At 44.0% G+C, this 14,838-nt stretch overlaps 1 protein-coding gene across 1 annotated transcript; it reads right to left on the bottom strand.

The window, feature by feature from the left end:
* Window positions 1-10,972: 10,972 nt before the first annotated feature.
* Window positions 10,973-13,333, bottom strand: Slpi (secretory leukocyte peptidase inhibitor). Its single transcript, XM_006971003.4, has 4 exons — window positions 13,131-13,333; window positions 12,348-12,509; window positions 11,735-11,884; window positions 10,973-11,190 (listed from the first exon to the last, which is right to left on the bottom strand). The coding sequence occupies exons 1-4, from the start codon at window positions 13,213-13,215 to the stop codon at window positions 11,186-11,188; spliced, it is 402 nt and encodes a 133-aa protein (XP_006971065.1). The 5' UTR covers window positions 13,216-13,333; the 3' UTR covers window positions 10,973-11,185.
* Between the last annotated feature and the right edge of the window lie 1,505 nt (window positions 13,334-14,838).

Genomic DNA, 14,838 nt, shown 5'->3' with positions numbered 1-14,838 from the left:
TACACAGAGAAACCCTGTCTCAAAAAAAAAGTGAGAGAGAGAAAGAGAAAGAACTCTGGGAAGAAATCAGAGAGTCAGTAATTCACCAGCAAGATGCAGAAGAAGTCAGATGTACAGTATGGAGGAGAGGTAATGAGCTACATGGCAGAATATAGATTAGTATAATTGGGTTAATTTAAGTTTTAGGAGCCAGTTGGGAACAAACCTAAGATAAGGCTGAGCTTTCATAATTAATAAAAAGTCTGTGTCATTATTTGAGAGCTGGCAGTCCAAAGAAAGTCCAGTTACAGTGCAGCAATGGGAATACTACTTCATTGCTGGTGGAAATGCAAACTTGTAAAGCTACTTTGGAAATTAATATGGTGGTTTCTCAGAAAACTATGAATGAATCTACCACAAGACCCAGCTATACCACTTTTGGGCATGTAACCAGAGAATACTCAATCATACCACAAGGATACCTGCTCAACTATGCTCATAGCAGCTTTGTCTGTAATAGCCAGCACCTGGAAACAACGTAGATGTCCCTCAACCAAGGAATGGATAAAGAAAATGTGGTACATCTACACAATGAAGTGTTACTCAGCTGCTAAAAACAATGACACCATGAAATTTGAAAGCAAATGGATGGAACTAGGGAAAATCATCCTGAATGAGGTAACCCAGACCCAGAAAGACAAATATGCTATGTACTCACACATAAGTGGATAATAGCTGAAAAAAAAAAAAAAGGATAACTATGTTACAAGCCACAGACCCAGAGAGAGTTAGGTAACAAGGAGGGCTCAAGAAAGGATGCCCAGACCTCCCTAGGAAGGGGAAATAGAAGAGATTTCATGAGTGGACTGCAGGCATGTGGGGACAGAAGCATGAGAAATCAGGATGGGCGTGGGGGACAGAGGAGGAGAGTACTGAAAGAGACTACTGGAAGCGGGGGGAGAATTTCAGGGTCAGATAAAAACTTGGTGCAAAGGAATCTTCCAGGAATCTACAAGAATGACCCCAGCTAAGACTCCTAGAAATAGTGAATATATAGCCTAAACTGGCCATCTCCTGTGACCTGGCAAGGCTTCAAGTAGAGAGAATGGGAAGACAACCCAGCCACACAACCTTCAACCTACAGTCTATCCTGCTTATGGGATGTACTGGAGTAAGGGTGGCCTAGAGATTTGAGGGAATGGCCAGTCATTGACTGGTCTAGCCTAAAACCCATACGAAGAGAGTAAGCCCAACCCTGACACCACCTGGAGCACCAGGACATACAGGCTGGATGACCCAGAGACCTAGGATAGAACATAACATAACTGAAGATGGAAACAGTCAATGTTGCCGGGCAGTGGTGGCGCACGCCTTTAATCCCAGCACTTGGGAGGCAGAGGCAGGTGGATCTTTGTGAGTTCGAGGCCAGCCTGCTCTACAGAGTGAGATCCAGGAAAGGCGCAAAGCTACACAGAGAAACCCTGTCCCGGAAAAAAAAAAAAAAAAGTCAATGTAATGATGCCTAATGATATTCTGCTATACTCATAGATTGGTGCCTAGCCCAATTATCATCAGAGAGACTTTACCAGCAACTGATGGAAACAGATGCAGACTCACAGCCAGACATTAAGCAGAGCTTGGAGAATCCTGCAAGGGGGGGGGGGGACAAAGGATCGTAGGAGCTGGAGGGGTCAAGGACACCACAAGAAAATCCATAGAATCAACTAACCTGGGTTCATAGTGGCTCACAGAGACTGAACCAACAACCAGGAAGCCTGCCCGGGACTGACCTAGGTACTCTGCATATGTGTTACAGTGCAGGTTGGTCCTCTTGTGGGACTCCTAACAGTATGAGCAGGGGCCGACTCTGACTCCTTTTCCTGGCTTTTGAAACCCTACTCCTCATACTGGATCTCCTTGCCCAGCCTTAATACATGGGGAGGTGCTTAGTCTTACAACTTGATATGCCATGTTTGTTTTGTTGATATCCATGGGAGATCTTCCTTTTTCTGAACAGAAATGAAGGAGGAGTGGTATTGGGAGTGGGGGAGGGGCTGGGAGAAGAGCAGGGAAGGAAAACTATGGCTGGGGTGTAAAATATTTTAAAGGTTTAAAAAAAGAAATTGTCAAAAAAAAGTTAATCAATAAAAAGAAAATCTGTAGAACTCACCAAAAATGGGCTGGATATCTCAACATAAATTTCTCAATGAAATAAACAAAAATGTCTAAGAAATACTTCAAAAAGTGTTTATCATCCCTAGCAATCAGTGAAATACAAAATAAAACAACTTTGAGATTTCATCTCACCCCAGTCAGAAAGGCCAAGATCAACATAATTATTGACAATAAATACTGGTGAGGTTGTGGAGAAAAAGGAGTCCTCATTCACTGTTGGAAAGGCAAATTGGTGACACCACTATAGAAGTCAGTATGGAGAATCCTCCTAAAACTAAAAATAAATCCACCATATGAGGCAGTTATTCCGGGACATATACCCAAGGACTTGACCTACTCAACATTGTTCCTAGTTGCCTTATATGAAGCAACCTGTGGTAGTTTGAATCTAATTAGCCCCCATAAGCTCATTGGGAGTGGTACTATTAGGAGGTATGGCCTTGTTGGAGTAGCTATGGCCTCGTTGGAGGAAGTGTGTCACTGTGGGTGTGGGCTTTGAGATCTCATATGCTCAAGATACACCCAGTATCTGAGATCACTTCCCATTGCCTGCATATCAATATGTAAAATTCTCAGCTCCTTCCCCAGTACCATGTCTGCCTGCACGCCGCCATGTCCACCATAGTGATAATGGACTAAACCTCTGAAAATGTAAGCCACTCCAATTAAATATTTTTTTCCTTTCTAAGCATTGCTACGGTCATGGTGTCTCTTCACAGCAATAGAAACCATAAGATAGAAGCTGGTTCTATCACCAGCTTGTTTAATCCAAGGACTGGAGTATTGGTTTTGTTTGGAGGAATTTGGGCTTTGGGAGTTTGGATTGGGAAAGCAATGCAATGTTTCAAGCTCTGCTTAATGGGCCATACTTGTAGGAACATGGAAGACAGTGGTGTTAAGAGTTATTTGAACTGTGGGGGACTGACTCAATAGGTTTCAGAGGTGAAGAATTTTAGTATGTGGCCTTAAGATTGTTCTTAAGATTGTGATATTTTGTCCTTGTCCAAAGAGTCTGCCTGAGGCTAAAGTAAAGAGGTTTGAATTAATTCTGGTGGCAGAGGAAATCTCAAAACAGCCTAGTATAGACTCTGTCATGTGGCTACTAGTGTACACGCTTATAAAGATTTATAATATAAAGGAGCAAGCTGAGAAAGGAAAAATACAAAATGTACAATTCGAGGAGAAAAGGAGCACCATGAAGTGGAATGGAGCTAAGTTCTGTGTTCAAGGAGATAAACAGATTAAGAAATGGAATAAAGGGAGTGATGACCTCAGGAAAAGATCACACCCAGCTAAGTTTCCAACCTGTAGAAGGAACTCTGAGTTTGAGGCCAACTTGGCCTATAGATCCAGTTTCAGAACAGCAAAGCTTAGGCAGTAAAAGTAACTATCAAAAACAGAAAGTTGGTGAAGATGTAATTAAACAAGAGAGCCATGTTTCAGCCCAGAAAGCAGAACTTGGCAGCTTCAGCCACATGGTTCTGGAGCTAAGGACAGAAGAAAAGGGCTATGGAATTTGCCTCCAAGACTTAGGAAAGCCACTGAGGGTAGGCATGTGTTAGGGATGTCCCTGAATGGAGACCTAGAGAGGTCATTGAATGAAGAAGCTATGAAGGAGAAGCCTGGATTGCCTTGGAGACCCCAAGATATTAGAGATACCAGAGTCATGAGACACCTGTCAAGGAAAGCTGCTAACAGGGAGTAGAACAAGTCTAAATGAGAGAAGTGTGCTGCAGTTAACAAAGCTGAAAGGAGCTGGAGATTTGAAGATTCTTAGCTCCTTCCCCAGCACCACATCTGCCTGCATGCCACCATGATGCATCATAATAATAATGGACTAAACCTCTTAAAATGTAGGCCACCCCAATTAAATATTTTTCTTTTATAAGAGTTGCTGTGGTCATGGTGTCTCTTCACAGCAAAGGAAATCCTAACACACAACCTAAACTTCCTTCAGGAAACAAATGGGTAATGATAATGTGGTACACATACACAATGGAATGCTACTCAGCATTTTTTAAAAAAGAGAAAAACCATGAAAATTTCAAATAAACAAATGATCTTAGAAAAGATGATACTGAATGAGGTAACCCAGAAGGACAGATGCTGTGTGCTCTCTCATCTGCAGTCCCTGCTGGCCCTGGTGGTGTGGGTGTGGGTGAGCCAGCCCTGAGGGCCTGAGAGCAGGAAAACTGGCCCCACCCCTTGCTGCCTGCAGCACTGAGTGAGCTAGCCAAGGCAGTGCTGGAGAACTTGCCCTGGTGTTGGGGATGCAGGAGAGCTGGTGGGCTGACCAACTCGGCTACCACCCAGGGCCAGATCCAGGGCCGTGAGTCGGCTCACCCCAACCACCATCCCGTCTACGAACTACTGGAGCATATGAAGGGGTCAGTTCTGCAGATCCAAAGCTGCAGGATCTTCACAACACAGGGCAGCAACAGGATATCCAAGAGGAGCCCCAGTGAGAATCCAGTATTAACAGTGTAGCAGATGCCAGAGACCTCGAACCAGACCAATGACTCTTCCCAATGAACATTTACATGTAAAGATATATGGACTAAAGGGAACACTGTGACTTACATGACACACTGCAGCTTCCATAAGACTTTTTTATTTACTTTATTTGTTGGTAGAAGGTTGCAAGGGCAGAGGGAAGATATGAAAGGATGGAGAGATGAGTGATGGGGTGCATGATGTGAAATCCACAAAGAATCAATAAAAAGTTAAAATTTTTAAAATTAACACCTCATCCTCACATGGGTTTTTCCCTTTTACCTTTACAAACTGCCATTTGCCTGTGGGTCAAGGCAGTCTCCCCTCTATCCAGAGGCAGTCCTTTGTCCCTCTGGGACAAATACCCCTTACCCCTCTTCCTTGTTCTCTTCCCTTTCTCCCTCGTCCTCTATCTCCTGTCTTTGTCTCTTATTCCCTGTCTCTGGGGTAAATCTCCTTTGTGCTGAGAACTTGGTCCTGGGGGCCTGAACCAATACCGATCCCTTCAAATGTGGCTGCCACTCCTCATCACAGGAGCTTTTCTTTACAGAAAGTGGAGGATTCTGTGAGCAACTGCATCAGGATCATGATGGGGAAACCTGCAGGGACGACCAAACCAAACTAGAGGGAACTCATGAAAGTTGGATCAATGGCTGTGGAGCCTACATGGGACAGGACTAGGACCTTTGCATGGAGAGACAGTTGTGTAGCTTGATCTGTTTGGGAGGTCCCCTGGCAGTAGGATCAGAATCCATCTCTGGTGCATGAGCAGGCTTTTTGGAGCCCACTACCTATGATGGGACACCTCGTGCAGCCTTGAGGCAGGGGGAAAGGCTTGGACTTGCCTCTACTGGATGTGCCTCCCCATGTGAGGCCTTGCCTTCTTGTGGGTGGGAGAGGGGGTTGGGATGGGAGGGGCTGGGGGACCGGAGGAGGGAAGAGGGGGATCTTTGATTGGTGTGTAAAATGAATGAAAAAATTTTCTTAATTAGAAAAAAGGGAAAGAAAAAAAGAAAAGGAAATGGAGACCGTCACAGAAAACCACAACTGGATGCAAAGTAGAGATCCACAGACCATGGGGATTCCAGCCCTAGTACATATATCCCCTCATCCATAGCTCAGGGAAAATCCCAGAGGAAAGAGTGCAGAAACTGGAAGAGCCAGAACCCCAGGAAGTCTGCAGTGAAACAGTGTCTCCTAGAAATGGCTGCATCTAAGACCAGAATAACAACAATATCAACAGACATGTTAAAGTAGAAGGAGGAACACTGTGAAGTCCCGCCCCTAAAGAAAGAACTACAAGCAACTATTGTCTACTGAGAAAGGAGAATTAACCTCTCCAAGGGATGAGCTCTCTTTGGTGTTTGTCCCATACAAAGTGGTCATCCCTGAAGCCATATGCACCCAACCTACAAAAAGGGACTCATCATGATTCCTGGTTTGTCTGGAGTCCACGGTTGACCATCTGACTCCCATATTTGTGCATACATGTGTGTACTGAGGAGGGGAGTTACAATGCCCCTTTCTCTTTGTGGACTCATGGCAATATTAACCATAATGCTTCCTGTAACACTAACCCTGACAGCTCCCAAGCCCTGACTCTGACAAATTTTACTAGCTCAGCTTTATGTAAAAATAATAGGTTTATATACAAATTACCTGATTTCCTTAATGATTTATGCAGTACGATACATCTAAATAACAGTTTGCCCTTATAAATAATATATATATTTGTTTTTCAAGACAGGGTTTCTCTGTGTAGCTTTGCGCCTTTTCCTGGAACTCACTTGGTAGCCCAGGCTGGCCTCGAACTCACAGAGATCCACCTGGCTCTGCCTCCCGAGTACTGGGATTAAAGGCATGCGCCACCACCGCTCGACAATAATACATTTTAAAAGGCCAGTAATTACTGATTTGATTGGAATCTGTGGCTGACCATTTGACTCACATATTTGTGCACACACCTCTGTGTGTGCGCACACACATGTGTATGCGTGTGTATAATATATATAATCAAAGATAAAGAGGCTATCAAGTGGGGGGGCATGGGAAGAGTTCAAGGAAAGGGAAGGGAAGTGATGTAATCTATTTCAGTTGAAAACATGTAATGAAAAGAAAATTCCAGCCAGGAGGTACTGGCTCACACCTTCAATCCCAGCATTCAAGAGGCAGAGGCAGGCAGATCTCTGTGAGTTCAAGACCATGTGGTCTATATAATGAGTTCCAGGCCAGCCAGAGCTATACAGTGAGATCTGTCTCAATAGAAAGGGTGGGGGACTAAAGAGATGTCTCAACAGTTAAGAGCACTCACTAGTAGTGCTTACAGAGGAACCAAGTTCTGCCCCACCACTACCAAATGGGAGCGCTCAGCCACCTTTAACTCCAATTTTAGGAATTCTGGTGCCCTCTTCTGGCCTCTACAGACACTGAAAACATGCAGTACACTTATATACCCACAGACAAAACACACACATGAAAAATAAAAACAAATAAATATTTTTAAAAAACAGTAAAGTCAAAATATTGCCCAATGATGAAAAATATAAACCAAATTAGACAAATGTATAAAAGGAAATAGTAAATAATATATAATTTTAAAATACTGCTGAAAATGAAATTAAAATGACAATCAAGGTAAAAAACAAAACAGAAGGAAGGAAGGAGATAGGGAGGGAGGGAGGGAGGAAGAAAGGAAGAGTCTGTAGTTCCTTCTTTATGGTTCTGAGAACTGGACACTATCATTTTGGGGCATGGAGGCAGAATGGCAGGTCTAACCTGAGAACCCAACCCTGGTTAACTCTGTTGCTCAGTCTGTACAGGGTGAGAGCCTGATATTTACCACACTCATCTTCACCCTAGTACTGTTCCTTCTTTGCACACTTGTGGCCTCTGCTGGCCACACTTAAATTTGCGATCTGTGGCCTATACCGCACAGAGAGAAAATATTTGTAAGCCATATATTCAATGAGAGGTTGATGTTCAAACACATAAGCAATTTAAATGACTCAACAGCAAGAAACAGCCTGATTTGGGGCTGTAATGTATACTGTAGTATATAGTGTAATATTATTATTAACATGAGAACTTGGGCATAAGCTAGAAAGGAAAGGTTATGGTTTAATAGTGATGCGTCTACACATCATATTGACAAGGATCCATTTTTTGTTAACTTGACACAACATAGAGTCACATGGGAAGAGGGAACTTCAATTGAAAAGATGCCTCTACTGTATTGGCAAGTCTATGGGACATTTTCTTGATTAATGATTGATGTGGGAGGGCCCAGCTCACTGTGGGAGGGGCCACCCCTGGGCAAATGGCCTTTGGTTATAGAAAAAGGCAAGCTGAGCAAGTCAGGGAGAGCAAGCCAGTAGGCAGCAATCCTCCATGGTCTCTGTTTCAGCTCCTGTGTTCCTGCCTTGAGTTTCTGTCCTGTTTTCCTTAGTGACTGACTGTGAGCCAGGACATGTGAGCCCAATAAACACCTTGCTCCCCTCCCTCAACAAAAATTAAACATAAGCAAAATATCTGATCGTGTGTTTCTCTAAGAATGATATATGAATGGTCAACAGGTCTATGAAGAAAATGCCCACTAGCATTAACAATTATGGAAATGCAAAGTAAAATACCAGTACCATCGCACATCCATTGGAGTGACTACTACCTAAAGGTTGAATGAAGCATTGGTAAGGATGTAGAAAATGGAGAATCCTTGTGCACAGCACTAGCAAAGATGTATATTACTACAGCCATTTTGGTCAAAGCATGAACAGTTTCAGTGAACCAGAAGGAAAGTGTTTTGAGGTGTATCTACCTACAGCCTGTGTAATGGTTAATCTCGGTTGTCAGTTGGATCTGGAATCTACTAAGAGACACCCCTCAGAGCAGGTGTATGAGGATGGTTTGGTTTTGGGGGGCGGAAAAACTAACCTGGGAGGAAGATCCTTCCCCAGAGTGGGCATCAGTTTCTGTATCTGGGCTGTGGCCCAGATACAAGATGTGCAAAAAGCTGTAGAAAAAGTTTTTTTTGTGTTTCGTGTTTTCAAACATGAAAAGCTGTTGCGTTCTGATGTTTGTCCTTCTTCTTGCTAGTGAGTGTGTTTACCCTGGGACCACCACAGCCACTGCCGCTGCCACAGCTGCTTGTCATCCTTCACCAACAACAAATCCCACATTCTTCAGCCTTCCGATGTGGAGTACAGACCAGTGAACCCCCAGAAGTCCTCTAGGCATTCAGTGGCAGACTAGGCCCACATATAAGTGAATGCATACCATTTTTATCTTTCTGGGTCTAGGTTACCTCACTCAGGATGATTTTTTTTTATTTTATAATTTCTGATTCCCTAGAGAATCTGCCAGTGAATATGCTTATTAGCTTAATTTGATTGCTCCATATAGTGTACAGATGTTAAAACATCACATCATTCTCTATCAATATGCACAATTGTAACTTGGCAAATAAAAACTAGAAATAGGTTGTAATCCATAAATATACATAATTATAATTTGTCAATTTCAAAACAGCAGATACAAATCAAGCAGTTAATTATGGGAAAAGAAACAAAAATCAAATGCCTGTTGGAGATTACTGCTCAACTCAGTAAACATTGTCACTATTTCATTGGCTAGGGGCTTTTTGGAACTGTTTGTTTCTTTGTTTGCTTATATCTGTTTTTTTTCTGCTTGATGATTAAAATGCTCTAGAATGCTATATAGACCATATGCCCAGAAACTTTGACGAATCTTAGCTTACTAATTTTACTGAGCATTACAAATTTCCATATAAAAATAATAAGATAGGCATGGTGGCATGCACACACCCACAATCTCAGCACTTAGGAGGTAGAGGCATAGAGCATCAGAATTTTGGGGCCAGCTACATTAGACTTTCTCTCTCTCTCTCTCTCTCTCTCTCTCTCTCTCTCTCTCTCTCTCACACACACACACACACACACACACACACACACACACACACACACGCGCACACACACACACACACACAATGTAAAATAGAAATATAAGCATGACCACTTTGTGGCTTTCTTCCCTATCTTAACACGCTCCATTGGAGTAGCATCCTGCGTTGCTTTAGACATCAGGTGCACTGCTGGAGAACACTGTTGGCCTTGCTGTTTCCCACCTCAGTGAAAAGTCTACTGGAAATACAGCTTAATATGGGTTTTTAAAACATAGTCTCAGCTGCATTTCTATGTGTGTTTGTTTCTGGTCTTAATCTTAACAAAGCAGTCACACTCACAACAAACTGCTTGAGGCATCTTAAAACTCCAGTGGATTCTAACTTCGAACATCATCACAACTGTCCTCAGAGCTGACATTGGCTCATAACTACCTTTCTTCTACTGTCTATGTTTAGGTGAACTATAAAAATGCAGAGAGGGGCCAGGTGGTGGTGGTGCCCGCCTTTAATCCCAGCATTCAGGAGGCAGAGCCAGGTAGATTTCTGAGTTCAAAGCCAGTCTGGTCTACAGAGCAAGATATAGGACAGGCACCAAAACTACAGAGAAACCCTGTCTCAAAAAAAATTTAAAAAGGGGGGGAGAGGATACTTGGGAAGATGGGTCAGTGACTAAAGTGTCCACTGCACAGGCATGAGGAGTTCATTTCGGATCCCCAGAACCCACATAAAGAGCTGGGCATGGGTGCACATGGGTATAATGCCAGCAGGTGAAGGACAGAGACAGGCAGATCGTGAGCACTCCTTGGTTGTCCAGCCTAGCCTGATCAGTGAGCTTTTGATTCAATAAAAAGACTCTGACTCAAGGTGATGAGCAGAAAGTGACAGAGGAACACACCTAATGTCCTGCTCTGTCCTCCAGAGGCACACACAGGAGAGCACACCTGCACACAGGTGCACACACATATACCACATTATAATTTTCAATAACACCAGAAGGGACAAGTGGCCGTGATGTGTGAATGTACTCTGGTCAAGCACTGCTGCTAATTACACACACTTCGCACCCCTCTGCATCCTCTGCATATTACACACACTTCGCACCCCTCTGCATCCTATGCATATTACACACATTTTGCATCCCTCTGCACCCTCTGATGCCCTGTACATTGTAAATAAGTTGTTATGTTGTCACTTAGAAGACTAAAAACATGATATTTAGAAGGAAAATTCACTTTTCCAAATGTCACAGAGTCAGTACAGTTAGATTCATAGTGTAAATTCAAGACTGCCCAAACCTAGAACCCTCATGCTTCTCCTCCATGAATGTAGAAGGAAGCCTCATCCCCAAGCCTTCCCTTATTGATTCTTGCCACACCCATCCCCTCAGTGAATCACAGAGGCCGGGTGTGCTTAGGGAATAAACGTGTTGATTTATTTTCTCTCCAATGGTATTTCTTTAAAGCCTCCTAAATGTTGAGCATGTGGCAAAAGGAGAGGTTGGTGGCAGAAGCAAATTCTCTTGACAGGTTCCAAGCCTGGAAGTCGGGGAGCCAGGGAGCAGAGAAGTAGTTTCAGGACCACATAGAGCACAACTCCAGGGCTGTCTCCAAATGTCAGGAATCAGGCTACAAGAGAAAATAAGATAAGACCTTCAACATGGGAGCTGACCAAATCATTTCCATATGGTCGTCCGTGAGGAAGCCAGCTGAGAGAGATCAAACAACAAAGAGGGGCTGTAGTCCAGGGGAGTTGGAATTCCAGGAGAATGGGTTCAAGTCTCATGTTCATTGTAAAATTCAAAACTCAGAGCACTGAACTAGACATCCCTTTCATTGTGTCTATTCTTTGTGCTTTGACCCTACACAGCATGAAGTAAATAATTTGGATAACAAATAATGCATACAGTTCTTTGCAAAATGTTTTCAACTTCAGGGTTTCCATTCTGCACATAGAGACACTCAGAAAGTCATTTTCCCATGGCCCTTATCCAGACAGGCTGCAGGAGAATCAAAGTCACAGGAATCCTATGTCTTTGCCCTAAGAAATAGGGGACAGTTCCCTTAAAGGACAGCCAAGCCAAAGGCTCTTGATTAGAGACTCCATGCCCATGAGCCTTGAAGCTGAAAAGACTGGAGAGATGAGTTCTATCCACCCCAACCCATTCCTTACCTTTCTGTGGGAGAAGGCAGATTTTCCCACACATGCCAGGGCAGCACTTATATTTGCCCTCACACTCGCCATCCCTATTACACTTATTGGGAGGATTCAACATCATACATCGTCCTGGAAATGTTGGGCACTTCCCAGACTTCCTCCTCACTGGTGACAGAAGAACCACAGGTCACATGTCTTACACTTTAGGTCCACATCACTGCTTCTTTAACCCACCCTCTCCAGCCCGTACAAGGAAGAGCATCCCCATTCACCCTCACCTCAGTCATCTCCTCCCACATATGTCCCCTGAAACAGCACCTGGCTCCTCTCTAACATTTGGCCTCTAGTCAATGCAGGAGGCCAGCTGTCTAGTACTAAAAGAGTTGGTGGCTTCCATCAAGCTGTCTGGATGCCCAGATAATTATTGCAAAACCGTTACAGAGTGGCTGCTTCAGACAAGTGACTCTTCCTGCCTATGGCGGCATGATGCCCTGACTGGCTGACATGTTGGATTCAACAGCTCTTAGAGACAAGGATGCCTAGGAGGACCACTTCCCTCAATCCCATTCCCTTTCAGTGCTAGGTCTTGAGGTTCGTTCCTCTCCTCCGGGTTCCTCTGCTGGCTCACCTGATCTGGTGATGGGAAGAGGAACAGTGCACTTGACACCACAAGGACCTTGGCAGCATCTCTGAGTTCCTGGGCATTGCCAGTCCGAATCACACTGGGGTTTCCCAGGCCTAAGGCACTTGGCAGGACTTATAGAAGGGCAGGCTCCAATTTTGATAGAATCTAAAAAGAACGTCGAGATGTTAGTAGAGTATGGAATATTCCTGTCATAATTCCTAGACAAAGGATCACTTTCCAGAGTATAGATCCTCATCCCAGTAGCCCACAACTTCAACGAGAATGACCTGACTGACCACAGGGGAAAAAACAAAACAAACAAACAAACAAACACTGACCGGCTTGATCAAGCAAGACGTGTAACCAGGAATAATCACAGACTGAGGACAAAAGGCACAGAGTCCCCAGTCAGGTTCTTCCACCTCAGGGCTAAACTAGATTACACAGAGACAGAAGGGGAAAGTAGGAATAATGGAGATCAAGAGAGATAAATATGAAGGGAACAAACATGTGAGATGTTGAGCACTAAAGTCAGAGGCAGAAAGGACAGGAACAGAGATCGAGTGAGACCTGAGTCGACAGCATGGCTGAGCCATAAAGGGGGCATATCTGCATGCCTGGAAGCCTCATGGGAGCCTCAGACCCCAGCAAGACATGGATGCTTCCAGGAGGTCCAGAGTAAGCTGAAGAACAGCCTAGAGAAGGGAAAACACCCAAAACCACCAGGAGCCCTCATGCCCCCCCCCCAACTCTAGGCAGTATTGGACCAAAGTAACGCCAACTTACCTTTTTTAACTCCTTCCACAGCCCAGGATGCCAGGATCCCCAGAGCAAGGAGCACCGTGAAAGGGAAGAAGCTGCTGGACTTCATGATGAAGGCAGAGTGGCTCCGATGACCAGTCCCAAGCCCCACTATTTATATCTTTACCAGTAGGTGTGGTTCCTGTGGAGTGCATTTGGCCCCTCCCAGCTGCTATTGCATAGTCAGGAAGCTTTAGCCAGAGAATAGAAGTCTTGATACTACAAAAGCAGATGGTAGTTTTTCTGTTTCAGGCAGGACCATGAGGCCAGCAGAGTAACTACCAAAGAGTTAAAAATGAAAAGAGTTGGTTTGGAAGTTGTCCCTAGAGGGACATTCCAGGTGACCACCTGAGCATTGTGAAATCTGAGAGCCTGTTCCCTTACTGGTAGAGAAGAGCAGAAAGGGTCAGTCACAAAAAGGTTACCAGGACCTGAAGCTGAAACACAGGACGTGGGCTCTCAGCTGAGACTGTGACATGCACCTCTATTTCTCATGTTCCCGGACTTTCTGGGATTTTGAAACTCCAACCTATTGCTCAATGCAAATTTCCTCTCAAAATACAGATGACTCATGTCTCAACCAACTGACGGTTATTTCTGCCAAAGTATGGGCACTGCTGTTTGCCCAGTGCCTATTCCATGACTGAAACGTGGAAACAATCCCTAAACAAATGAAAGTTGTATACAGAAGGGCCTTGCCTTCAGCAAATCTCTTTGGAAATCAGTTTCCTAGGCATGTAATGACTTGGGACTGGTCCTGAGACTAAGAGTTTGAAATGACCCTTAAAGTAATGAATGAATTGCATCACTTAAATAAGAGGTCATTGAAGTGGATTGGAGTAAAGGGACAAAGTCTCTTACTCGTCACTGTAATCAGCATTGAGCTGTAATGTCATTTGAGTTGTTAAAGGAATTCTTCCTACCCGCTAAATCTTCTGTGGGCATCAGACGTCAGCAAAAATTATGGCTTCGGTGCGTTCAGTCCATTGTGTGTGATACCCAGTGTGTGCAAATCGCTTCTAACTATTAGGAGAGCCACCATTCTCTCTAGAATTCAACCCAAACTTCTCTACCTGCAAAGTGTGAGTCTTGCCTCAGCATCACGCGACCTTCTTTTAACTTCATATATGTTTTCTGTGTTTATATAATTTATCTCCTCCCTCTATTCCCTCCAATCATTCCTCCATCCCCCACTATCTCTCAAATCCTTGGCCTATTTTTCTTTTTCCTTTCCTTTGAGGGGGTGGTTTCAAGACAAGGTTTCTCTATGTAGCCCTGAATATCCCAGAACTCTGTCTGTAGACCAAGCTGGCCTCAAACTTTGCCTCTCAAATGCTGGCATTAAAGGCATGTGCCTGCACCACCACCCAGTATTGGTCTTATTTTCTTTAATTATTACTGTTCTGTGTGTATATGAACAGATACATTAACACAACCCGCTGAGTCCATTTAGTGTTGTTCATGTGTATATGTTTTTAGGGGTGACCATTCTATGTCGGACAGCCAGTTGAGGGGCTCACGCATGGGGAAGACTTCCTCTCTCATTAATTACCTGCATCTCACCATCGGGGGTGGATGATATCTTCCCTTCCACAGAGGCACGTCAACTGGTGATTTCCTTGTTCTGGTCTTACTTAGGTAGCCATACTGTTGAGATTTTATGGTCCTTGGAATTTTCCCATTCATTCCTTCA

The sequence above is a fragment of the Peromyscus maniculatus genome, chromosome 4 (genome assembly GCF_049852395.1).
Source record: "Peromyscus maniculatus bairdii isolate BWxNUB_F1_BW_parent chromosome 4, HU_Pman_BW_mat_3.1, whole genome shotgun sequence".
Taxonomy (NCBI): domain Eukaryota; kingdom Metazoa; phylum Chordata; class Mammalia; order Rodentia; family Cricetidae; genus Peromyscus; species Peromyscus maniculatus.
The sequence above is the reverse complement of the archived record's forward strand: the minus strand, read 5'-3'. Positions and strand labels throughout refer to the sequence as shown.